The sequence below is a fragment of the Trichoplusia ni genome, chromosome 4 (assembly GCF_003590095.1).
Source record: "Trichoplusia ni isolate ovarian cell line Hi5 chromosome 4, tn1, whole genome shotgun sequence".
NCBI classification, from domain to species: Eukaryota; Metazoa; Arthropoda; class Insecta; order Lepidoptera; family Noctuidae; genus Trichoplusia; species Trichoplusia ni.
The window spans coordinates 16909422-16936035 of record NC_039481.1 but is presented as its reverse complement, the minus strand read 5'-3'; the positions used below and the strand labels follow the sequence as shown (position 1 = coordinate 16936035).

General features: G+C 43.6%; 4 protein-coding genes across 4 annotated transcripts; 2 read left to right on the top strand and 2 right to left on the bottom strand.

The window, feature by feature from the left end:
- Window positions 1–225: 225 nt before the first annotated feature.
- LOC113493343 (MOB kinase activator-like 1) lies at window positions 226–3612 on the bottom strand. The gene is made up of 5 exons (XM_026871277.1): window positions 3427–3612; window positions 2930–3096; window positions 1465–1692; window positions 1214–1377; window positions 226–1130 (listed from the first exon to the last, which is right to left on the bottom strand). The coding sequence occupies exons 1-5, from the start codon at window positions 3438–3440 to the stop codon at window positions 1050–1052; spliced, it is 654 nt and encodes a 217-aa protein (XP_026727078.1). The 5' UTR covers window positions 3441–3612; the 3' UTR covers window positions 226–1049.
- Window positions 3613–4248: 636 nt separating this feature from the next.
- LOC113493342 (cytochrome c oxidase subunit NDUFA4) lies at window positions 4249–7126 on the top strand. The gene is made up of 3 exons (XM_026871276.1): window positions 4249–4415; window positions 6635–6781; window positions 6981–7126. Exons 1-3 carry the CDS (start codon window positions 4374–4376, stop codon window positions 7035–7037), a joined length of 246 nt encoding a protein of 81 aa, XP_026727077.1. The 5' UTR covers window positions 4249–4373; the 3' UTR covers window positions 7038–7126.
- Window positions 7127–8481: 1355 nt separating this feature from the next.
- On the bottom strand, window positions 8482–14609 carry LOC113493341 (programmed cell death 6-interacting protein). The gene is made up of 10 exons (XM_026871275.1): window positions 14335–14609; window positions 13943–14061; window positions 13610–13737; window positions 13249–13402; window positions 11598–11722; window positions 10904–11530; window positions 10112–10795; window positions 9892–10038; window positions 9067–9184; window positions 8482–9007 (listed from the first exon to the last, which is right to left on the bottom strand). Exons 1-10 carry the CDS (start codon window positions 14580–14582, stop codon window positions 8805–8807), a joined length of 2553 nt encoding a protein of 850 aa, XP_026727076.1. The 5' UTR covers window positions 14583–14609; the 3' UTR covers window positions 8482–8804.
- A 2558-nt stretch (window positions 14610–17167) lies between these two features.
- LOC113493151 (COPII coat assembly protein sec16-like) lies at window positions 17168–25277 on the top strand. The gene is made up of 9 exons (XM_026870974.1): window positions 17168–17969; window positions 20327–20401; window positions 21518–21655; window positions 21724–22360; window positions 23256–23397; window positions 23492–23568; window positions 24587–24809; window positions 24909–25114; window positions 25181–25277. Exons 1-9 carry the CDS (start codon window positions 17830–17832, stop codon window positions 25238–25240), a joined length of 1698 nt encoding a protein of 565 aa, XP_026726775.1. The 5' UTR covers window positions 17168–17829; the 3' UTR covers window positions 25241–25277.
- Window positions 25278–26614: the final 1337 nt, after the last annotated feature.

Here is a 26614-nt window from a genome sequence, read left to right as displayed (position 1 = left end):
ATGCATTCGTCAAATCAGTACCTACTGGATCTTCTTTTAATGGGTTCATTTCTTTCTACATCATCGCGTAGAGTCTGCGATTTTATTACTACCTATTTTTTATTATGGGAGTGTAGATTAAATAAATAGTGTCAGACAAGACCTGAACCTGCGACTCCTGCTATACGTCCCAGCCGCTTTACTACCTCGTCATACAGCTTAAAGGTGTAATACAAAAATAACAAGTTATGAAAACTTATTTTTTATTTAGAAATTGTCTAATTTTAAATTAAATACATCACTTGTCAGTCGCAATATAGATCGATATGGTGGAAAACGAAATCAAAATATATTAAATGCACAAAACATAAAATCTACATTAAAAATTTAACTCTACAGAGATTATTATTGCATTAATTTAAACGATAAATATAAGCGAGTCCATGCCGAGACTCACAGAAAAAAACTAGATTTAAACTAATAAATACTTTAGACAGGCAAACCCTCAAGCCCATCGAATGTAATAAATAACTTAGTGAATAGCACAAGCTGAGCGAGGCGCTCTCTCCGGTCAAACAATATATTCATGAAGAATGATTTCCTCAGCAGACAGACTGTCCAAATCACTGTGAGTGTGCCTTAAATATACTATTATAGTTCATGTATCAAATCTAAATATCTTCCAAAGATAAATTGCATCTATATATTATAATTAATTACATAGGCAGGCCTCCTTTATAGCCCGGTCCCTGTCAGCGAGACATGCGCTTCACGAATGGAGAGCAGGACTGTGACTGCGCTCGTTATGAACCAGCCACTACACTCATATCACAAACATTTCAATCATTACACTAGCATCTTAAACACTACATTAGTAAGTTCGAGCATTAGTATTGTTGAAGTAACCTCTGACAGTAATAGAATAAGGTAGTCGACAAACATTTACAAGAGCTATAACTAACACAACAAAGCAAATAAAACAGTTGCATGTTGGACCGTGTGAGGGCCACCTCCAGGAATGGCGCGTGGAGGTAGCCCGGACACGCGCGGCCTCTCCGCCCGCGACCACCTCATCGCGCCTCCTTCGCCGTCAGCTTCTCGATGAGCTCCTGCAGCGGCGCCAGCTCCCGTCGCTCGATGAGATTGAACTCCTAAATAAAGAACAATCACTTTTTAAAATAAATAACCGTAAATTAAACAATACAGTAACATGATTGGAGGGTTCAGATGGTACCTGTACAAAGAATATGAAGTGTTTGAATGAGGTGTTGAGATGCGCCTCCTCGCCCAGCTGCACCACCTCGGGGAAGTGCTGGTGGTAGATATGTGCGTACACACGGAACAGCCGCTTGAGGATCGTCTTTGCCATCGCCAAGAAGTTTTTCGGGAATGGCACACCTGGCAGTAAGACAAAACATCTTTCATACACTTGTTTCAGTATGATTAATAGTTGTCACAATGTGCACCACAGAGCCCGCGACCCACCTATTTTAGACGGGAACAGCGTCTCATCGTCGAGCTGATCTTGCGCCCATGTCATGAGGTAGTCGATGTACTTGGGCGCTGAACATTTAATGGGCTTCTTGACAGTGTGTCCGTCCGCCCAGTGGTACTCGTACTTGGGGCCCGCCGACATGACGGCGCATGACTCCTCTGTGCAGAACTCCGTGATGGTTCCATACAACATGTTGATCTGGTTGAAGAAGTCTACAGCTGCCAACAAAGTTGTAGTATCATCATCGTGCCTCATATGGAGTTCAGTTATCTATATTATAAGAAATGTCCTGTCTGCAGAATACTGTCTACAAAGTCCCAAGAAACATACCCGTGTAAATAAAAAAATATTCTGTCTGCCTTTGTAAACCTCTGTGTACATACTCAAGACCTGTTCCCTGCAGTGGGTCTTCTATAGGCTGGTCTTCACTGAATCAAAACTAAAATTAAGTTTGTTATCAACAGAGCACTAGTATTCATATTACCTCTAAAGTCTCAAAGACAAAAGAGGTCCTCTTTCTTGAAGATAAGTTAAAGCCCTCTTTGCCACTTGGGTAGGGGAGCTTACCTCCCCTACCCAAGTGCTGCGCTTCACTACCCAGGTAAGTAAAAAGTCTGATTACAAAGTATTTAGTGTTAAGATAGAATCTGCCATTGGCATTTTAAAATTTTGTTAATATAGATTGGTCACCACTCAATAGATAGAGTTGTGCATTAAGAGCAATTTTCTGAATGGCAGTGTTAAGATTTTCCAACAAACAATGACACTGCCACAAGATTTCATTAAATTTGTCTTGCTCTGAAAGTGTGTTTTATTTTATCGGAAGTAGTTTTTGCAACTTTGTACATACAGGGTGTATGGTACCATATACTAAGGTTGATTTTGTGTAATAGTCACAATCCTACTTGTCTCGTTCATAATAACAACTATTAACAAATGACAAATTGCTTTGAAAATACTACACATTATTTCATTGATTATAATAACAAATTATGAATAGGTTACAAACAATAAAAGCAAAAATGATCATACCATAGCATAGTAATTCATACTCACAATAGTCAACAGTTATAAGGAAATTAAATAAACTAGTGTTTATCCTCAACCTTAACATGGCAAAATACAAAATGAATAACAAAGAAGCAAGCGGATGTGTGCTGATAATAGTTATCTAGAGTGAGGCATACACGGCAGCATGGTGGCTCACAAACTCACAATGGATTGTTCACCATATATGAGTGTGATGATTGTTTCATGCCACAAACACAATGGCCTACCCCCTTCCACCTATACAACTCCAATCTTTGTATAGTAGCAATAGTGCATTGTCTAAAAGAGGCAAGTATGCTGTCAATGTTCAAATGTCATAAAACTATTACATTTCTTTAATAACAATCAGGGTCAGTTGTATATCTATTTGAATGAGCCAGTGTTGTTAACATAGTCAATACTAACTGTTGACAGCAACCCATTCATTGAGGTCCTCGCCCTCCGGCAGCATGACGGCGAGCCGCAGGTTGCCGGAACCTAACGTGGCTGCCGCATGGCGCATCAGGTCGTACTGGTGTGTGCCTTCAGGAATATTCTTTTTTGGTTTGAATGTCTTGTTTGATCTACTCCCACTGCAACATAACACATTTTACGGAGTGAGTTTAAAAAATATTGCACTTCTAATAGAGTATGTAATGTTATCAGTCAATAAGTGTATCATTGTCAGTGGTAGGGCAGGATACGCTATCCTGTTTGCAGCTCCAACTGATAGAACAAAAACAAATTCCTATCACAGACTTATGTTATTGTTTGTGTACCGAACATTTTATTGCTTCTAAATAATTACATGTACCAAAATACACTTTAAAACTTTTTAGCAGACGTAAACAAGTCGTCAGGGTAAGAGAACTGAAGACGTTTAGTTAAAAATAGATATGGTAATACAAAATACCATTACTCACAATAAAAAACTCATTTTGAAAGCGTACTGTTTCCTTCAGCTAATAAAAAGATAATTGCACAATAAATAGCACCGAATCATTAAAATAGGTTATACCAATACAATAAAATCTTTTGCTGCACTTGTCAAAAGTTTATTGCATTATATTTGATAAAATTTGATTTGTTTGACATTATTTGCGTGTTACCAGTACAATATTAAAAAAGTTATTAAACGTCGGTATTCAATTCTTGTCACATCCAAAAATCTTATGGCACAAGCTTAAACCCTGGGCTCTGGACTTTATCCAGATTGTAAAAATTCATATTTCTACATTGTCTCGGGTCTGGGTGTTTGTGGTACCTTCATTGTATCTGAATTCCATAGCATAGTTATCCGCATTTATTTATTTCTTAATCAACAGCGATCATAGGCCCGATTATAAATATTTGGTTTCTATTATAATACAATAGTTAGTTCCCCTTTTTTTATAAAAATACGAAAGAGTCACCCTTGTTCCGTTGAATTAATTTAAAAAATCTATTTACCCACATTTAAATGTCACTATATTCAAATTTTATCAAAATCGGTCCAGCTGTTTATAGAGTTGTAAATTGCATAAGCATCGGGTTTTGATTTTGAAGCTATCCTGAAAATTGCAGCCTGCTGGCTTATCGGAGAGTGCCTCAAAATTTACAAAAGTTACAAAAATCCAACCGGAACGCCAAACAAACAAGCAAACACACAGAGAGTGAGTGTAACAAAACGTGGGAAAAAGAACAATTTTGTTCAAAAATAATGATGTGGGAATACTAACTTAGCTTGGTAATAGTTGGTAAAGTTGGCAACACCTTGCATGCGAGGTTGTCAGATTTTTTCAGCACTTGTAATCTGCAGTGAATCGATTGTATTTCTTTTCTGCCTACTAGGCAAATTGTGATTGCTATTTATTACTAAAAAACTTTTAAAATGCAGGGCCTGTCACTTGAAAGCTTGAAGAAGCACAAAGCTGTGAGTAATAATTTATAATTGTTTACTACGTCTCTCCAATTTCGCTTCTTACATAATTAACCTCAACATTTTGTTATCATGGGATTTTCTTGTGTTTATCTTTTATATTCATTAGGTAAGACGTTGCTCACTTATTTCTGATACAATAAAAGATACCATTACCAATATATACAAAACATTATGTTGAAACCAATATTATGTTAAAAACTGCCAAGTAGCAAGTAGTTATCATTGTCCTAGATTGTAATCGACAAGAATAAAATATTATAAGCATTATTGAGTGGAAAATGATATAATTTCATAGTTTTATGGAATGAGTTAAAATGATGGCTGTGTAAATTATTATATTTAAACTGTTACTAAGGTTTGAGTGACTTGGGATTTGGATAAAGTATTACTGTTTTTATTATTCTGTGTCGTACCTTTTATTGTAGGTCTCTTATTTTTTATTTCGTAAAATAAAATTGCTGTTAACAATTAAGACATAATTGATCTCTTTAAGATCTGTTATAAGAAATCAAGTCTTATCATAATACACAGCATGCTATAATAAACAATACGGTAGTAGTACAATACATAACCCTCTTTTGTTTGATGCTGTGATTAACTTGTTCCATTCATTCAAAATGTTTGTCCTACAATAAAACATTACATCAATAATTATAAGATAAGACTAGGTATATAACATGCATGCTATAGGTAGTAGTGGCAAGTTGAGCTCCGTGCTCACGGCTTATCTAACACTCTACACATCAGAAATCATTAGTGGATATTCCTCTTGCAATGTCATACATATAACAAAACATAGTTACATACTAAGGTACAGACAAGTGAGGATGCCATTTACCTAGGGAGACCTAATACAAGGCTGATGATGAATATTAATCGATTTTTTATTTGTCCATTGCTGTGTGTCCAGTATTTCAAGCTACAGAGTGGGGACTATTGTGGTCACCAGGAGGCGCACTGACTCGCGACGCCGCCTCATATAGTATAGAACTTATCAATGTTTCCTACTACAGGCATAATTTAATTATAAAATTAAATCATATTCGATTCTTAACTAAAATGTTGTATTTAGTAGACATCAATCTTAAATGAAACTTCTGCTAATAAATTGGTTTAATCTATTCTTCCATACTAGTATTATAAATTCGAAAATAATTTTATCTGACTACCTACTAACTACTGAACTCATTGTAATGAATTTCTTACACAAATAGGCTGAAGCGTGAGAAAGGACATAGGCTACTTTGTAAATGAAAAAAATAATGTCGTATGGGAGTTCAATGGGGTTCAATCAAAGTTTATACAAACTTTTTTTGGAATGAACTATGATTTTGAAATTTATGATGTAAAAAATGTTTTTTTTTTTCGAATAACAAAGTAACGAAAATGTACGTGGTAGTCTAGGCTACATTCTATCCCGATATTCCAAGGGCAATGGGAACCGCTGTGCTATAAACTGAAGTCCACATGGACGGAGTTGCGGGCAACAGTTAGGTCTAAATCAAATTTCAAACAATTCTATGTATTCCACGACAATAAATATATGTTGCTTTAAAAAAAAATTAAGCAACACAGCTAAACACACATAGTGGACAGGCCACCACCCTTAGCTAGCATTATTTACACTTAAAGGGAAATCAATGATTAAATCAGATATATGCAGGTACCTACCTCCTGGACTGACTATTTCAAACAAGCTAGCATAGCCGAGTGGTAGAGTTGTCACGGCTTCGATCTTGTTGGACAAACATTTATGTGAACTATGAATGTTTGTAAATTGTGCCCTTATGAAATAAACAGTAAACAGTCATATCTGGGCTTAATTCTCCTATTTAGACAAGCCTGTTGGTCTAGCTAGTGGCCCTGACTGCTCTACCAGAGGTTGTGGGTTTGATTCTCACCCAGGACATAATATATGTCTGTTATGAGCACGATCATCTGTTCTGTTACTGTTTGGGGTACTGCAACTTGATGCTGCTCTGATAGATATGAATCCAGTAAGAAAGAAAGAAAAGGTGTTTGACGTCAAACACCGCCGCTCATCATTTGGTATTTATTCATTGGTGGCCTGGAATATCGATTAGTTTTAACTTGCCCTGAAAATTATATGCAGCTACAGAATAATCATAATAAGTTATAATCATATTATTTTGCGTGTTTAGGATATTATTCCAAGAAGCGTAAAATTAATTTTCCCGTGATGTCCGCAGTTGATCCCACTGTACGTGTGCGTGGGCATCGGGTGCGCAGGAGCCGTGTTCTACCTGGGCAGGCTGGCCACGCGCAACCCTGACGTGTCCTGGAACAAGAAGTCCAACCCCGAACCCTGGGAGGAGTACAGGGCGAAGCAGTACAAGGTAACACTTGCACACTTGTTATCCATTTGATACAAACTGTTACTAAAATTAATATGACAGAGTAATAGCATTTTTATATTATTATTGTTAAAATCTCTTATTACACTTAGTTAATAAAAGAAGGAGCCCAATACTTAGGACTGTTACTGTTTATTAGCTTGTCTTATAACATTATTGATTACAACGTGTTGTGTTTCAGTTCTACTCGCCCGTCCGGGACTACTCGAAGGAGGAGTCCCCCGCGCCCAAGTATTAGTCAAGCCAACCGCTTACTTACGTTAATCAAGTGTTACTGCGAACTTTAGATGTTATAATTTAATAAATAGCAACAATTATGTGATAATATTGCTGGTTTTAATCAATCGACCTTTTACCTGTAAATTTTTATACTGAAATCAAAATAATATATTGGCGACTGTTTCGATGGTTAGATGCACAGTGATGCCAAGTTGGGGTAAATATTATTATTTCAGTAACATTTATGAATGGGCAGTGTCGCCCTTACTAATTTCCAATTATTATGTTTTCCAATAATACGATTAATGCAAATTTAATCCAATTCATCGGCCATTGTAAAGAGAGGATTTGGGACCCAGCTATAATTATTACATGCACTAAAATAGTATACATATTTTTCAAATAATGATTATATGGTTTGGATTATAATAATTACTTATCAAATAGACTATGAACACTAGCTGGTCCAAACTAGGCCAGCTCCACCACTCAACTATGGATCAATATAAAATGATAAAGTTAACGTTCACGAGGTTACAATGATCAACCAATTGCCAAACCCAGGATGATGAGCCGGTGATGAGGAATGAGTGCACAAAGCTGTACCTAATAAGCTGTGAGTGAGGCTGATGGTCATGAGGTCAGAGATAAGTACAGCGAGTAAATTTTATTAATAGATGATTATGACATTAACTTAATTACAGAGTTTGTGACGTCACGCGTAAGTTCCGTTATGTTTGCGAGACGAAAGAAAAAATAAGTATACATTACTAAACTATATTGCAGACATCGGTTGGAGTGTAGCCTTAGGGGCGCCATGGAAAAGGAATTAGAAAAATGCTCGATTTTTTAAGAATCTTTTCGAATTTTTTGCAGTATCGGGTTGACATTGTCTGCAGCAACCATTTAGAAGCATGGCCCTACGACGCACCGTTTTCGACTTTAAAGTTTATTTTATTTTATAAAAAATATTTATATTTTCAAAATGGTCGCTCGGGTGAAATTGTTTCCGGGATAAAAATTGTTGCTCTACCAAAAAACCATGAGGTCACGTAAAAAAAATAGGAAAATTTCGAAAAAAAAAAATAGAATTTTGACTATCGACTCGTTTCTTTCTATTATTCACTTCGCAACTCAAGGGTTCATTCAATTGCTGTAAGCTTCCCTAATTTCGTTCAATAACTTGTGGATATAGATGGAGATATAATGGAGATACATGTTTAGTATCTTGTAACTTATTATATTGTTTAGTAATAAGTTAAAATATGTAACTGTCTTGTGTCCTAAATAAATAAAGAGTAATTATAGCATTAAGCCTATTCTGTAACACCGTCAACACATTTAATACTATAATGCGTTTCTGTAGTGCTACATGATGCGATGCCCAATTGTGTTCAAAGCTTTAATACTTTTGTAGTCGATATTTTCCAGGTCTTAAGTGTCGGGGATCAATGAAACATTTATTTATTAATAAAATAATATTCTTCTACATTTTATTGCATGAAAAATAACAAATATTTTGACATAATTATGAGGTTGTTGATATATGCAATTAGATTTATTCTTACAAGCACCAGCGTGCGGCCCGACTCCCCGTGAGCTCTAGCAGGCATCACGGCGCGGCCGAGCGTACTCTTATTTATAGCTATTCTCCCGCAACTTTCAATAAAATGATCGAATCATCAACATTTATACATTTTCTTCATAAACAATTATAGTCGTCTGCGTCGACGGGGATTATTATTAGAAATTCAATAGATAAACAGTGAGGGGTGGCGCGGGGCGGCTACTGCGGCGGGTAGGGGTTGTAGCCGGCGGGCGGCGGCGGCGGCGCGTGCGGGCCCGCGGCCGGGTACTGGTAGGGCTGGTAGGGCGCGGCCGGCGGCAGGCGCGCGTGGTGCGGGTACGGCAGCGTGGCGTACGGGTTGTACAGCGCGGGCATCGGCGCCGCGTAGTACGGGTAGCCCGCGCCCAGCGGCAGCGGCATGCCTGCAACACGCTAGCGTCAGCAGGGCCCGCGCGCGCCCCGGGCCCCGCCCGACACTCACCTTGCGGCTGCGTGGGGTACGGCAGTGCGGCGGCCGCGGGGCCCGGCGCGGCGGCGGGGCCCGCGCCCGCGGGTGGCGGGGGACGCGCCGGGGGCTCGCGCCGCGCCACTGCTGCCGGCTGTGGACCGTATATTCATTTGTATTATTTTGCAAATGCTAGATTATCAATATGTCATTGCTGTACTCTGTTCCCTTAGGCACTTGTAAAATATGTAAAAAGAGTAAAGAATATCGACGGTAACAGATAAACTTAGTTGTCATTTGTTTATTACCATAATTGAGGTAAAATATCCATATCATATAAGTAACTCTCACCTGTAAAATGAATCGCCCATTAAATGTTTCTTAAAAATACTAATAAAATAAAATTCAAATATTTTAGTCTCTAGAGGACATTTTCTTTTTTAAGTCTTACCACCAAGTCTTGCTAAATATTGTATTTTTCAAACTTCAGACAAAACCAGTCCTAGAGAAAAAAATTAAATGCTGAAGTTGTAGGTAATTAAAAAAAGAACTACATTTTTTAATACGATTTTTTCAAAGTTCACGTGAAAAATTCGTTAAAACATGTTTTTGTTTTTTATCTTATTTGTATCTTGTTCAAAATCATTTTTTTACAACGAAATTTCTTGAAAACTTACCTTATTATGTTCTGTATGTTCCGAAAGGACTGTAATTTTTTCTGATTAAAAATAAGTTTTTTTTTTATCCTATTTTAGCATAACATCCAAATATCACCCTACTATAAGTACTTTTACTTTCTATTATTTGAACGGCTTCTGCCTTGGTCTATAGAGTATGGGGGTGTAGAGGAACCAGGCCGACCTCGGTGGCGTGATGCTGCGGCGGCGCAGGCGCGGGCCTCACGCTGCCGCGGGCCGCCTCCTGCGTCAGGTCCTTCAGCAGCTCGTCCTTCTCCGTCTTGCGCGCGAAGCAGAAGTCCGACACCTTGTTCTGGAACGCCACCAGCAACTGCGACAAGAGCGAGCGTCAGCGGCGGGAGGCGCGAGCGGGGTGCGGCGGGGCGGGGCGCGGCGGGGCTCACCTGCGTCAGGTCGTTGTAGAACTTGATGCCCTCGTTGAGGTTGGCGGTGAGCTCCTGGAAGGCGTCGGCGGCGGCGGCCAGTCGCGCCAGCGCCTGCGCGCGCGCGGGGCGGGCGGCGGCGGCGGGCAGCGCCGCGTGCGCCGCCTGCAGCGCGGCCAGCAGGCGCTCCTGGCGCGCCAGCGTGTCGCCCGCGCGGCGCTGCAGCGGCGCCAGCAGCGCGCCCAGCGCGCCCGCCGACAGCGCGGGCTCGTCCACGCAGCCGTCGGCCGCCAGCGCGCTCAGGAAGGCGGGCCGCAGGTCCACGGTGGCGTCCTTGAGCTCGGCCTCGATGGCGTCGCGCTCGGCCTTCACCGACTCCACGTCGGCCATGAGCTCGCGCAGGCGCGTCACGGCCGCGGACCCGCCCGCGTCTGTCGTGTCGCCCGTGTCGGGCCCGTCGGGCACGCCGGCCGTCATGTCGCCCTCGCTGCCGCTGAGCAGTTCGATATTTTCGCGGTGCTGAGCAAACTTCTGCTGCACGATGTTGTCTGCACGCACGGCGTTGTCGATGATCTGGCGGTACTTGTCCGCGTTGGCGCGGAACGCCTCGGTGAGTTTGGCGGACTCGGTGCGGGTCCACCGCGAGCCGAATTGCTGCCGCAGGGCTCCGTCCGCCTCCGCCTCCTCTCGCAGCATGCGCTCCGCCTACAATAAAGACGCGCGTGAGGCGGGGCGCGGGGGCCATGGCGCGAAGGACAAGGCGAGGGGCCATGGCGCGGAGGACAGGGCGCGGGCCCCGGCGGCGCAGCTTACCTCGTCCAGGATGTCTTTGTTGCGCTGCAGCAGCTCGGGCAGCTCGGCCATGAGGCGCTCCAGCTCGGGCAGGCCGCCGGCGGCCCTCACGGCCGTGGCCTTGGCGCGGATGGAGGGCGGCAGCTCGCCGCCGTTGGCGCCGCTCTCCAGGCAGGCGGGCAGGTTGAGCGACGCCAGCACGCTGTTGAGCAGCTGCGTGGCGTCGCGCAGCTTGTTGATCTCGGCGGACACGAGGTCTGCGCGGCGCGCGGCGGCCGTCTGCAGCGCCTGGTGCACGGCCACGGGCACGAGCGCGGCGAACAGGTCCTTGTCGGCGGCCCAGCGCTCGGGCGGCGGCAGCGGCTTGGCCACGGGCGCGCGCGGGACGGGCTCCAGCTGCGCGGCGTCGGGCACGCGCTCGTGGTAGATGAAGTCGTTGTCCTTGACGGCGGCGGCCAGCGCGCGCGCGGCGCGGCCCGCCTGCTCCAGCAGGAAGCCGCTCTGCACCACGCGGCCCGCGGCGCGCCGCAGCAGCTCTTCAGCCAGCTGCAGGCGCGCGATCTCCTCGCCCACCGCCTTGTTGGCGTTACACACGTAGCTCTGGTACAGCTGCGTGAGCCCGCGGAACGCCGTCTGCTTGGCGGTCACCTGCGCAGAGGGCGTGTGAGCGGGGCGGGCGGGGCGGGGCGGGGCGGGGCGGGGGCGCGCTACTCACGATGGGCATCCACTCGCGGTCCCACAGCGGCTTGAGCTGCTCCTTCTGCATGGCGCGCACGGCGTCCGTGTACAGCTCTTCCGCCTGTGAGCACACCTTGGCCACCATGCCCTCCTTCATGCCGTCTGCAATGAAATGTCACCGCGACGAGTCACCTAGTGGTCTACAACCGCAGTCGTGTAAGCTCGCACTGAATGGTTCAATTGAATTATGGTTTCGTAAAATTTATGAATCATCATCGGCCTAGTCTTATCCCAACTATGTTGGGGTCGGCTACCGCTCTAACCGGTTTCAGCTAAGTACCAGTGTTTCACAAGGAGCGACTGCCTATCTGACCTACGATACCCCTTGGTTAGACTGGTTGTCAGACTTATCAAGGTTCTGACTACCTGTAACGACTGTCAAAGATGTATGAATAACAGCCGGGGCCCACAAGTTAACGTGCCTTCCGAAGCAAGGAGGAACTCGTTATGACAAAGATGGTCACCCATCTACGGACCAACCGCGTCAAGCATAGCTTTACCTGTGATCGTTTCACTTATGCGGTTATAGCGTAGCCACAAGCTCCGCCATTAATTATTTCTGAATAATTAATGTTTTTTTTACATTTTAATTTTTCACCTTTTCATATTTTGAAGGTTCTCAAGAGTGTAATATGTAGCAATTTTCCTTTTTACATTAGAGCCCTGTATGACAAGTGTATATAACAGACACACACACACACTCTACTCCTTCACTCATTCACGGGCACATACACACACATCCAAAAAACACATTTATCACAGATTTATACTTCTAATCTGTGATAAATTTAAAAACAAAATAGTTTCGCAGTCTGGGAAATGTATCTTGAATTAGTAAGCTGAAGGGTGGGCGCTGATACCTCTTCTGCTATTCTACTGTGAACCTATTGTCAAATTACTGTAAGATGCAAATTAAGTTATTTTATTATTATTTGTACGGCGTGAATATCTATGTACGGCGCGGGATACGGCGGCGTCATGACAGCGTGCGGAGGCTTGTTGCGCTATTTCTCCTCCACAGCAAAAGCACTTGGGTACTGGTAGAATCTATGTGTGCTCCATTGTAAATTTAAACTACCAAGCAGTTTTTTTTATTATTATTTAATATGAATAAGCTAGTGATCCGCTCCAGCTTCAAAGGGGTGCAATGCTAATATACACAAAAGAATTTCTTTAACATTCTTTATTTTGTATTGATAATGTTAAACCGCATCAAAATCCATGGAGTAGTTGTAAAGATTCAAGCATACAAAGGAAAATAGGGTCAAAGAAAGCAACTTTTTATTTTAGTATGAAGTGAAAACTTTTGATATATTTTTTTTGATCAATTGTTATATGTATGTGGCGAAAAAACTTTGGGTTCAGAACAATGTATGTGGTGATGTTTTCCAATTTTATTTATTTCTTCTTTAAAGAAAAAAATCCAATGCATTCATTGAACACATGTGTGTTGGTCATTATAGCTAAATGTATCAACAAGTTCTGGGAATCAATACATGGGAATAATATCTTTGCTCTACTGCTGTGCAAGTGGCTTTTGTTGTCTAAAGAGTGAACATGCTTTATAAATAATTCTATCCTCTTTTTAAAAAAACTAATAGGTGCAGGCAAAGGTGTTTGGAACTCACCCCGAATGCTCTTGAAGGCAATGACTTCCTGGGCTTGTGCCAGCATGAGCTTGCTGAGGGCGTCCAGAGTCTCAGGGTTGAGGTCCGGTGTGGTCTCCTGGTGGACTGCCATCATTATGTTGCCTTTCAGGTATGCAAAAATACCGGCAGCTTGCTGCAACATGACACAAGCTGTTTTATTGAATTCATTATGCCAAAGCAAATGACATGCCTCTAAATAGATAAATACAGTCCTTTGAAGCACAGACACGCATGAACACTGCCAATGTGGAGGGAAATGTCTTGCAAAGTAAACAAATAAGTATAACAACTTTCAAATTCAGAGAGGAATGAAATTAAGCTGATATGAACTAAGAAGTACCTGAAATAGTTTTGCTGCAGTCTTCAAGGAGTCCTCACTGTCCGGCAGCTGCTGGGAGGCAATCACACTCTGCATCGCAGCTATGTTGAACAGTGTACACATGCGCTCATATGCAAGAGAGCTAATTGCTGGAATTAGGAAAATAATTATCACATGCAATATTTATATTAATGTTTCTGTAAAAAAGTATCTTTTATGTTCTAACTACTGGCTGATAACTTGGCAGGAAGTGAATTATTAAGCCACATTAGGAATTTTACATTATAACACCTTAGTAGATTTAATTAACAGTACATATGATTATTTAGTCAAATGAAATTAAAAGCTACATACTCAGGCTCATCCGACCTCCAAATAGTGACCCTTTGTCAAAGGCATCTTTCCACTTAAAAGGGATCTGCACCTCCTGCGGCGGGATCTTGCTCTCCAGGGACGCCAGCTGGTCATAGTAGCTGTGGACAGAGTAATCAGATCAGGTACGCGAGGAGCGCGGCCCGCGAGTCGTGGCGCCGGACCAGCAATCCTTAATGGCTTTTATGGGTGTTACATGCGAGTTATCCTTTGTTTGTATGGGCGAGAAAGACACAAAATAACAACTTTAAAATAGTTATTTATCATATTATATCTAGAACCGATTTAAGACGAGAGATGTGAGTCTTTATTAATTATGTTAACAATGATTCAACTATCATGGGTGACTCACGTAACATAAATACAGTATTTACCTGTAGACAATATCTAGAGAGGACTTCTCAAATATTTTCCAAATCGCGCTAGCTCTCAGCCGACTTAACTCGTTTAGAGCTTCAGTGTAATCTTCATGATGCTCCCCCGTATTGTACGTCGAATGGATTAAATTTCTTAATGGTTTTACAATATCTACCTCCGATGCTTTTTTGAACGGCACAAACAACAACTCAGCCATTTCGGCAACGGACTGATGTTGTATGTAGTGACAGACAGTGGCTGTCATCTATGTGTCAAATGCCAGAAAGTCATTATACCAGAGACCAAGGATCTAACGCGTGATGTCATTTATTAATTATTATTCGTATGGGTCTACACTACGGTCTACACTGAAGTGGTTTGGCCACGGGTGGGTAGCATAGTTCCGGTACAAAAAGCGGTCGTTGGTTGTGCGTTGCACGGTTTAAAATAAATAGACTATAGACAACACTGAAAGCTGTGGTCTATACTAATAATATAATATAATATATAACAGGCCCGACATATTAGTTTTTTGTAAAATCAATAAATCGGCCACCGAAATAAAAAGACAGTGGCAGGTGGATACTGTTAAAATTTTGCCTATTGTGATATCTACTACTGGTGTGGTCCCTAAGAGCCTTCAGCCTAATTTAAATACCCTCCAAATGCCCAAATCCACGCTCCCACTTTTACAAGACAAGACAAGACTTTTACACAGAAAGCTACCTTACTAAATACATGTCGTCTCACTCGTAAATTTTTTGCTTCACCATCATCATCATAAATTATATTTCATTATATTTTCCCAAGCTTACACACTTGGTTAAGGCCCGTGTGTAGGTTTAATACACCCCTTTAAAAGGGAGATCGAAATTCGATAAACATCAATAATATATAATAATATTATAAAGAGGAAATATTTGACTGTTTGTTTGTTTTTTTGACACGAATAGGCTTCGAAACTACTGGTCCGATTTGAAAAATTCTTTCACTGTTGAGAAGCTACATTATCCCCGCTGAACAAAGGCCATAATTTATTTCAAAAATATTAACGTTCCGTAAGAAAATTGTGATATTGTAAACCAAGGTGTCTTAACTTATATCTTCCAACCACGCTGACGACGTCGCGGGCAACTGCTAGTCATTTATATTTTTAACAAATTCCTTGGAATCAAAAAGCTTCATGGCTGTGAAAACACCTGTTTTTTTTTTGCCCTGATACACTGATAACAATGCAATTTATCATAGAATTTATAAACTTTTGACTACTTATTTTTACTATCTTTGCAACATTCAGGTTCTCACGTGCTGTTACCACCTTTAGTGCTGGCTAAAGGTCTTCACTCTCTTGCTTGCGTATATATCTATTATTTTTTTAACACATATCTATTAAATGAGGATTCTATCACCTAAGATGTTTTCAGGGATGTATAAAGGCACGTAAGATCTACGATACGAAATGAAGAAGAGAACTAGCAAAAGAATTGAAATAAGCTTGAATACGCCGATAATACGTTGAGTCTTTTAAAATAATTTCCAATATCCTTGTAATTTCACAGGTCTGCTGAAAGAGATTTCTTAATAAATAAGCAGTCGGTACCTTTGCACACCTCTTTCGAATTAAGTGTGATTTTAAGTTGTTTGTGTACCTAAATGGAAAATAAGTAAATTAATTTTAGAAAAAGCTGCCACTAAAATACCTAGACCCAGTTCACGTTCACAATGTTTTCTGTACCCGTATACATAATAATAATAATAAATGCGGACAACATCACATACATTGTTCTGAACCCAAAGTAAGTTGCTAAAGCACTTGTGTTGTGGAATCCAGATACAACGAAGGTACCACAAACACCCTGCCAGACCCGAGACAATGTAAAAATGTGAATTTTTACATTGACCCGACCGGGGATCGAACCCGGGACCTCAGAGCTAGCGACACCTTGAAACCGGTGCTTACGCCACTCGACCACGGAGGTCGTCAATACATATAAAATAGTTTACACCAGTAACAACTTCTTCACACGCAGCGTTCGAGGTTCATCAGATTCTCTGTATATTAACTAAAATACTAATTTTCTGGGTACAAAAAGATTGAGCGTGAGGTAGCATCAAACACAAGCAGTAAAATTGTATTTGAAGAAAAAGTTGTATAGTCCGTCAGAGAGATTTCTAAAAAATACTGGATAATATGTACCTATTTATTTACGAGGGTACAGTGGTTTGTAATCTCGTGTGACGTCACTTACCAGTACGCTTTTACAAGGTAGTGATGTTATTAGCCCCCACTACCATACAATTTATTGTCTTGCTTTTAATCTTTCTCACTTTTTAATATTGGATTTGATTTTGATTTTGATTGGATTTAGTCAAATAACTTATGCATTTTATTGTTTGGGTATGACAGGAATTAGCGCCTCAGACTATGACTATGAAGCTTTGGATTGACGGGCATAACATTTTCTGAATTCATAAAAGTACGGTAGGTACGGGGTACCAATGTCAGGACGCAGGAAGAGAGTGTAGAAGCGACACAACCGAATTGAGCGTTAACCAATATTATGTAGGACTACACCGATCTCTTTATCTGTACTTCTATACTAATATATAAAGCTAAAGAGTTTGTTTGTTTGTTTGTTTGAACGCGCTAATCTCAGGATCTACTGGTCCAAATCGAAAAATCCTTTTGGTGTTGAATAGACCATTCATCGAGGAAGGTTATAGGCCCTATAACCCTATAATATAGGGTATATAGGTATATACCATCACGCTGCGACTAATAGGAGCGAAGATACAATGGAAAATGTGAAAAAAATAGGGTAGGTATCAATCATAACTTATATCTTCTAACCACGCGGACGAAGTCGCGGGCAACAGCTAGTTAAAAATACAATAGCTTCATTAATGAGATGTACCAACTTCTAAGTACTCACATTTTACCTATAGTAATACTTATACAACATCCTCACAAATTACCAACTCAACAGTGGCAGTTCGCTAAGCTCGTCTCCACAAGTCCTAACGGAGGTTCCATGCAAGGAGGCGAGATGCGATTGGTTCGCCATGGATCGCTTGCTCGCGGCGGGAAATGTCTATTCAATTGTTTGTCAATTGAGAAATTTCTCAATTTAATTTTATGTCCGGACGTTGTGACTTGTGGAAAGAAAATTAACAAATTTATAAAAATATGATAAATTTATTGTAAAAAATTAATGCTTTAGAAATAATGGTTATTAAAACAAAGTCTGTGTCTAAAACGTGAGTGCTTTTGAATTTAATAGCTTTATCTACCTTATAAATGTAGTCTCAAACATGTCAATAACATGATCAACAACCGACGGTGACTCGTATCTCGGATTATATAACACCATGCTATACGCTCACCCAATAAATATCATTAATGCAGGTAGGTCGTACTCTGTGTGACCTGGACAGCAGTTTACGTAACTAAATAAAGTTGATATGTTTGATAAGACTGTGCAAATGATGTAAACGACTGGGAGTATGGTCGAATGGGAATAAGGAGGGTTGAGCATGCGCGGTCCCTCTTCGCAGCCGAGACCCGCGCAGTCCGCCGGGAGTGGCCGCGCAGGCACGACGCGCCGCGCCCGCCCCGCCCCCGCGCGCCGCTCGCAGCCCGCCCGTTCCGCAAGTAAGTCGCGCCGCGCGCGCCCGCTATCTGTTGCTCCGCAATCAATACACCCCAGTGTGCTTTTGTTATGGTTACTATTGCACGCGCCTGATTTGGGACATTTTAACTGCTGTCCTATTTAATTTACCATCATGCCGAATACCTAATGTACTAGATACGTTTGTCAACTCTAAAATATGTATTGTGTCGTCTTTGGATGAAAGTGCGTAGGTAATTTAGACAGAGTAAGAAAACTAAAACTTAGTCAAATTCAAGTGAGTAAATAAAAAAGTTTAAGATAAAAGGCGGCTTCCCACCGTAATACCTGGAAACTGTAAGGTGTTATAATATGTGTGCTTCATGTGCTTGCAGTCGGGTACAAAAAAACTGCAACAAAACATGATTACATGTTTGTGGTGCGTAGTTGGTGAGCGTGGGGAGTAGCAGCTGGTGGCGGTGGTGGTCGCGGTTGCCAGGCGCCGCCGCTGCCTGCTTGCTCGATAGCTCGGGGCCTGCGACCGACTGCAACCACTTATTGTGTGAACATGTTATAAAACGCATTAACTTAGGTGTAGTTGTAAACAAAACCGTTTATTGCGTATATTGCTAGGGACCGCTACCAATATTAAACGCACCTTCAGATACGGAACGAGGCGGCTACTCGTCGCTTGGCCCCGCGCGGTGGCCGCTCCAGGCGACCACGATGTCCACGATGACCGCGACGCCATTTGTTATTGTTTATTATGATTCTCAATGCGGCTACGCTAACTCGCGATTTCATGTAGTATTGTAGACACACATTCCTATACTAGTCCAACAATTTATTACATCATGTTAGTGATTGATGATTGTAAATGGAAAAATACTACATATTTGTTTTCTAAACATTTTTTATTAAACGTTTGGAAATTAACTTTATAGACAGTGAGTGTTCTGCCCCGTACTGAATTTTTTTGAACAATCCTAGAAGCATTATGCAAACAGAAGAATAGTGACAACTTCAATCCAATTTCCATTCATTCATCGACAATTGTAAAGGATCACGACTCCCTGGATTTAGTTGTCCAGAGGCCTCGGGGCAACAAAGGCCTCCACAATAGATGTGGAGGCCTCGGGGCTTTCGCCCCGGTTGCCCTCCCCTTAATCCAGCCCAGAGGACCCCGATTCTGCTATTTACTATGGCTGATGAATGAATGGCAGTTGGATTAAAATACGTGTAACTATTTCTATTATCTTAAGCAAGTGTTACAAAAATGCTTATACTAAATACAAATAGTGCGAATTTAATGCAATTGCCATTCATTCAACGACTATCGTAAATATCAAAATCGGGGCCCTGCCATAATGTGCATTACTTGTTAGGACAAGATGTAGTATACTATATTAAGGGGCGGATATTTCGCACCCAATAAGGGGCCAACTTTACCTACACCTAAAATTCCAAATTTGTATACTTAGACAATTTTTTCAGGCAATCCCGCTGGCAATTGGCTAGAATGTGCTAACTAATATTCGTTTAGAGCAAATATACGGTTGTTTCACATAATTACTCGCACAACTCCGGTATCTATAGTAGGGATTCCAACGATTCCCAATAACGATAACGTGTCAGAATCCTATACCTGTTGATTGTATATGTAATACTTATATAAAATTCTCGTGTAAACGGTGTACGTTATTGAACTCTCCCGAAACGGCTTGACCGATTCTCATAAAATTTTGTGTGCACATTGGGTAGGTCTGAGAATCGGTCATCTGCTTTTTTCATATGGCATAAGAATGTTTGCGGTCAGCTAGTACTATAGAATATTGATCATATACTAAATATTATATCGTTTATCAAATAATCATGCAATTTGAAATGCCTTGCTAGCTATTTTATAATGACAAAGTTGGGCTGAGTCTGTAGTAGCACTGACTCGAGTCGTGGAGGTGGCGTGCTGCGGCCGAGCTGGCTGATCTGTTCAGAGAAGGCTCCTTAGCTCAATGAAAGCGATGTCGCTCATTTATATTAGAGACGAAAGAGTAGATATTTAGTATAGATAGCATCGCATGACGGTCGCCGCCCTGTCCGAGGCCAGCCCGCGCTCAGACTACATAATCCCATTAGCTGGCTTAACACGACTACATAGGGGTACAGGTAAAGGTACAGCTACAGGTATATTTTTAAAGTATCTGAAACAAGCATTCTTGAGACAAATACAAATTATTTTAGTGGTAAGGGCACAACTGTAGCGAGGTTTTCTACCGTTAGGGGCCCGTGCGCTCCTGCACCATCCCGATGCCCGATTTGTGTCTCCCGCACACTTAAAGTAACATTGTCTATTATTACTAGACTCACGACCGCTGTGGCCGCTCACGCGCGCTGTTTGTTGCAGAGCCCGCGCGGGGCCGCGCGCCGCCGACGTCATATTGCTGCGCCCCAGCAGCGCGCCGCACCGGAGGCTGCCACGGTGCGCGCACGACACACACAAGCGTTAAGAGCTCACCAACGACAGTGACATTTGATTCATCCTGGCTTTATTGCTTTTTACAGCTGCTCGGGTTATTTATTGTTTTGAACTGATGAAAATAGAGGGCTATTTCTTACAACTTTGACGGGTATTTCTCGCACAGAAAAAATGCGATTCACGTAGACCTGTATCTTTAAATCAGAAAACCTTACCCCGGCCTCTACATCACGGAGATGTCCAAATTCGTTAAACAATATATTCAACTCTTTGATCAGAAATCTAACAATAGAAAACGAAAAGCTACGCGTGCTTGTCTTAGATTACCTAGAGTCAAAATGTATAAAGTATGTCAAATATTTTTTTGAACGACTCCCGCACTAAGGAATTTGGTTTTTGTGTCGCAGGGAGCTTTACAAACATTTAAATCACATGCAGAATGACACCCAGACTCAGAACAAGTATTTGTAGATCACAGAAATATTTGTCCTACGCGGGGATCGAACCCGCGACACGACGCGTCCAGCACGTGGTGACGACAACCAGGCTATCCGTGCAGTCCAATATGGCTCCCCTCATCTTCAATTCTTCACCGAAACATTATAACCTCAGACACTTACGCTTTAGAAAGTGCTGAACATATGGAAGACAGTGGCTAGTGAAATACGTTTATAAATAACGAATTGCTAAAGAAATACTCAACTGAATCCTATCACTTAAATGAGTGTTAACTTACAAAGTAGGTTTGCGTTATTTATTATTCCATACATATTGAAAATTGTTATACCTTTTAATTTAAACTGCCGTTTAGAGTTATTATTACCATTAAATAAGAAATTTTCCTTTTATGACACATTTTAGTCTATTACACCTAGACTGACTTATATGTAGGTAATTGTATGTTGATTTGTACACATACCTTTCCAACGAATTTAAATGCTGTTCTTTTACTGCTTTCATTTCTTGTACCTATCACATTTTGAGCCAACAAAGATATTTAATTTGGTTTAAAACTGTTCAACATGAACCCTACTGGACTAGACCAGCTCAAAGTATAATTAAATAGGTAGATAATAATTATAATATCGAAAAAAACCTAATTATTTGACATCTACTCAGGTCGAAACGCGAGGTGGAGTCGGAGGCCGGCGACGTGATCGACCTGGGCGCACCGAGGCAGCTGCGCCACACGCCACGCGCCCCGCTCGCGCCCGCGCGACTGCGGGCCCGCCCGCAGTACAAGCCCAACCCGCGCCTGTAAGCTTGTCCGCCCGCCCAGAGAGAGCCACTCTCTCGGCGCCCGACTGACCGCTCGCTCACCGCAGGTACCCCGGCTGCCAGTCCAAGTCGAAGTCGCGACCGAAACGCGCAGAGCCCCGCGGCGGAGACGGGCGCGGACGACGCCGCAAGCGAGTGTTCCGGCGGCCGGTGCCCAACGCGCGCCTGTACCGGCCGGCGCCGGCGCGGCCCCCGCCGCCGCCCGCCTGGCCGCGCGCCACGTGGCCGCCGCCCGCGCCGCCCGCGCGGCTCGACACCGCGTCGCGCGCCGCGCTGCGCTTGAGCGAGCAGCGGCGCGGGCCGCGCACCACGCCGCGCCCCCCGCGCCCGCCCGCGCCCCCCGCGCCGCCGGCCGCTCCCCCCGCGCCCGCGCCCGCGCCCCCGGCCTCGCCGCCGTCGCGCCGCCTGGTGGTGACGGTGCCCGCGCCGGGCGCCGCGCCCCCGCAGCACTATCGCCCTGCAAGCGAGCATTTCCGCTTGCGTTCGCTCGACACGGACTCGGGCGCGTCGACGCCCGCGGCGCGGCGCCCCGCCGGCCGCGCTCCCCCGCCGCCCGCGCCGCCGCTCGCGCCTCCGCTCGCGCCGCCGCACGCCATGGACGCCGGAAACCGTCACTCGACCAGTCCGGAGGACTGTTCCGATGGAAACGAGACCCTGTCCGCCCCCAGCGAGTTTCTCGCGGAGGTAAGCTATCATGTCATGTCGAGTGATTGAGGTCACCACGGCAAACCCACTCTGCGCGACTTTTCGTGGGTAGGTGTGCAATCCAAGAATACTTAAATAGTGGGTTAAAAAACAACACAATCGCTGCATTGTCTGACACAGACAATTCAGACCAGGTATCGCAGTATCAGTACTCCCTTATGTTTAAAGTTTTCTGTTCTACTGCGACTTATAATCAAGACCTTCTGAACGGCTAATCTTGTTTCGTGGCTTTACTCCATTGCGATACTGTTTACTTTTTCTGCAGACATTATTTCTGCCTTTGGCCTTCACAAACGATCAAGTTTTCTCCTTTTCTCACATAGGTATAGGCGCGACCACCACCAAGATATCTGTACTTTTTAAAGTTCCTCTTGTACCAACTGTGGTAGTCAACTATTAAGTATAGTAGTGGCGAAGTAAGTAAAGATTGAAGGTCAGTTGAAAATAAAACGACTCAATTTTTGATCATCATCATCATCATCATTGGCCCATATTCGTCCACTGCTGGACATAAGCCTCTTCAATTGCACGCCATCGATATCTATCTTCGGCTGCTTGCATCCAGCACGCCACCGTGCCTGAGGACGTCCTACACTACGTTTGCCGAGACTCGGTCTCCACTCGAGAACTTGTGTTCCTCAACGGTTATCGGCTCTGCGGCTAATATGGCCAGCGCATTACCACTTCAGCTTGCTAATCCAGTCGGCTATATCTGTTACCTTGGTTCTCTGCCGGATCACCTCATTTCTGGTACATCTTTCGATAGTTCGGGTTTAATACTGCATAGAGCTCGGCTAGAGTCGCGTCTTGAGGCGCATTCTCTCATCGGCGAATAGTTTTTTTTTTCAAATAACTTTTCATTTTCTTATTACAGTTCCTGTCAGCCATAATGCGTCGCCAGTACGCCGAGGCGCTAAAATACTGCCGGCTAATCTTGCAGTACGAGCCGCACAACGCTACGGCGCGCGGCTTCTACCCGCTGCTGCAACACAAAGTACAGGCGCACAAACAAGCCGGTGAGTGCGGGGCCGGGGGCGCGGGGCCCGGGGCGCGGGGCCCGGGGGCGCGGGCCCGGCAGCAGCTCTCACCGGCGCGTGTGTTGTGTTGCAGAGCGGGAGGGCGACTGGCCGCGCGGTAGCTCCAGCGAGGAGGCGAGCGCACACAGCGACAAGCCGCCGCACTCATACGTATGTACACAATGCCCGACTTAATGAAATGTCAGGACTATTGGGAATAGCTCAAAAGTTAAATCCAAATCTAAACATAACAATAGGATACTTTTTATGAAGAAGCACAATATGTTTGTCTAAAATTATCATCTTCAACGAGAGTGCGATTGAATCGCTACCTAGCGATTCAGAAATGAAGTTCCAGCCCTGAGTACTGTATTATCGATGGTCACGACAATATCCAATGTAACTGACTAAAGTTTTAGCTGTTCGGGATTTTTCTATATTTATTGTTATTTTCTATATACGTATAAACATAAACAATAATTAAAACAACAGGCAAAAGCCTACCTTTACCTAGCTCAGAGAATTAGCATTGCCATTTAACGTGATAATGCTGCCAGCCTCTTGGGCACACACCCAGCCGGCAGCGATGCCGAGGGACCAGTTTTAAACATCGTTATCTTCAAAGTGCTTTGTTATTTTGGGCTCATTTCTTTTTTACAAATTGTTTTAAGACTTCTACTAAATCCTCATGTAGAAAAAGAACGGTTTTATTAATTGGATCAAGTTATATTTACCAAAATATTTTTCGTACTAATTAAAGATTAACGCGCTCTACCAAACAAATAAACTCTTCGGCTTCATTATATTGGTATAGAAGTATGTACCTATATAAACTATAAATAATAACATTCAGCATTTCGCAGAACAGTTTGAAGAAGACTCGAGCTCTTTTTAAGGTTCGAGTTCAATTTCGTCGCTCGAGTCCTGCATTTTAGGACTGAGCTCGGCTCGACTCTAGACTCCGACTTTAATTGCGAGCCCCCTACAGTTTTCCTTCTCCTGGTTCCAAGCTATCTACTGGTTATGGGGTGGGGGGTCAAGGCTACATTTATCCTGGCGTTTCCACCGAAACATGAACTACCGCGCGCTGCAAACTAAAGCCCACGCAAACGGAGTCGCGGGCAACGGCTAGTCATAAATATGATATAAAGATATGAGTAATGAATGGCGTCCCCGTGTAATACTGCAGGAGATGATGGAGCAGGGCGCGGACGAGTCGGAGGGCTCTGCGCGCGCGTGCTCGCGCTCGTCGTCGCGCTCGGCGGGCTCGTGCGCGTCGCAGTCGTCGCTGGAGCTGGACTCGTCGGACGCGCTCGTGCACTCCTCGCCCAGCCTGTCGCTCAGCCGCCGCACCGACCACACCGACAGTACGTTACCGAACCGCCTGTCCGACGCTGTGCGCCACATATTTGGTGATTATAAACAAGACTTAGATAGTAACCAGTGTCCTGGCGGCGCTGCTCTCCAGCTCTCGCTGTTCTACTATTGTGTAAGTATATCACTTTGAGAAGTTGTCCCGTCCGCTGATGACTACCCGCGATGTGCAGGCGCTTCGGGAGGCTGCTGGGAGAGCTCGGGCAGCGCGTCGCGCTCCGAGCCGGACGACAACGGCAACGCGGGCGCCGCGCCCCCCGCGCCCCTCGCGCCCCCCGCCCGCGCCGACCTCGAGAACGACAACGCGGCCGCCGCCGGCGACACGCTGCGCAGCGCGCACAAGGTGGGCGCGTGACGTCACTCCGGCGGCGCCCGCGGCCCGCGCTGACCGCGCCTGCTTGTGTTGCAGAGCGACTCGGCGTCGTCGCTGCGGCGGCTGCGCGCGCAGTTCACGTGCTCCATCAAGTGATGCGCCCCCGCCGCCCGCCGCGCCCCCCGCCCGCGCCCCCGCCTGCGCCCCCGCCCGCGCCCTCGTCCGCGCCCGCACCCCGCGCCCTGTGTCCTTGTTTTGTATTACACGCGTCCGTTTCTAGTTTAGAGCGTGCTTTATTTCATATTAAGATTGAAGCTAGGCGGTCACATATAGTGCCGCCACGTAGGACCAACGGTGAAGCATATCTTTCTTATATATATTCAAATAATTCTTGTCATCAATTCACCGCTAACCTCTGGTATACTATTTGATAGCAACACTTAAAATATTTTTAACTTGGCAACCGAAATATAGTTATGAACTGGTTCCGTGGTATTCACCAGGTTCCGGATACATGAACACAGGTACATTTAATTAAGTATAGGTATTTATTAAGTTAAAAGAGATTTCAATAACATCTACGACAAAGTGTATCAGGTGAGCCATAACAGGGTATAGTTTGTTGATTATATCTTGAGTCCTGAGATAGCCGACAGACAGATATAGGGAACAAGCGTCGTGTTTACAACTCAATATCATATCACCAGTATTTCATTATTGCAGTGCTGAAGAGCAACACAATATACCTAATTATAACAAACAACATATTGAAAGTTTTAACACTTTGTAAACATTCGACAAAAATATGACGCAAACGCGACGTACGAAAAAGATCTGACCGAACAAAGAAAATTGTCGAATCTTGAGAAAATAAAATAAGTTTAGGAAAACCACCACAATGGTTTACAGTTATAAAATACGTGGGTACATAAACACACTGATGATGCGTACTCATGACTGACAGTAGTATGTGTTCACTTCTCTCGCGCCGGCTGTGCAGGACTCGAGCTACAGACTATACGTCACGTAGTCTCGAAGGAATCGACAAGTTCCTAAGTCTTGATGTTCCAGATTCAGTGCCTACGCCTTATTTTACTATTTTTTGTTTCGAAAATTCAAGGGTTTATACAGTACGTTTTAGTGAGTAGGTATCATTACTATCAAATATCAATGTAACTGCGTAACTATGAAGGCGAGACTGATGCCTCGCCATCATTCGTGGGTGTTCAGTTGTGACACGCGTAGGGCCACGCGAGGACTGAGCCATCTGCAAGCTGTATGACTCGACACTCCCAACTGTTGTCGGCCTAAGTATTACCCCATGTATGTAGTCAAATGATGTATCATACGTTCGTTTCATGTTCACATGAGTATTTAGAAGAATCTATATTATCTAAGTATTATGTATTATAGTATAGAGGTATCTGTCGTTCCGTATGAGCTGAGTGTAACGAGAAGACTGAATGAAGTGTCGACTAGTGAGTAGTTAATTATCACTAATGACTATCCTCTAGGTCCATAACATATTGT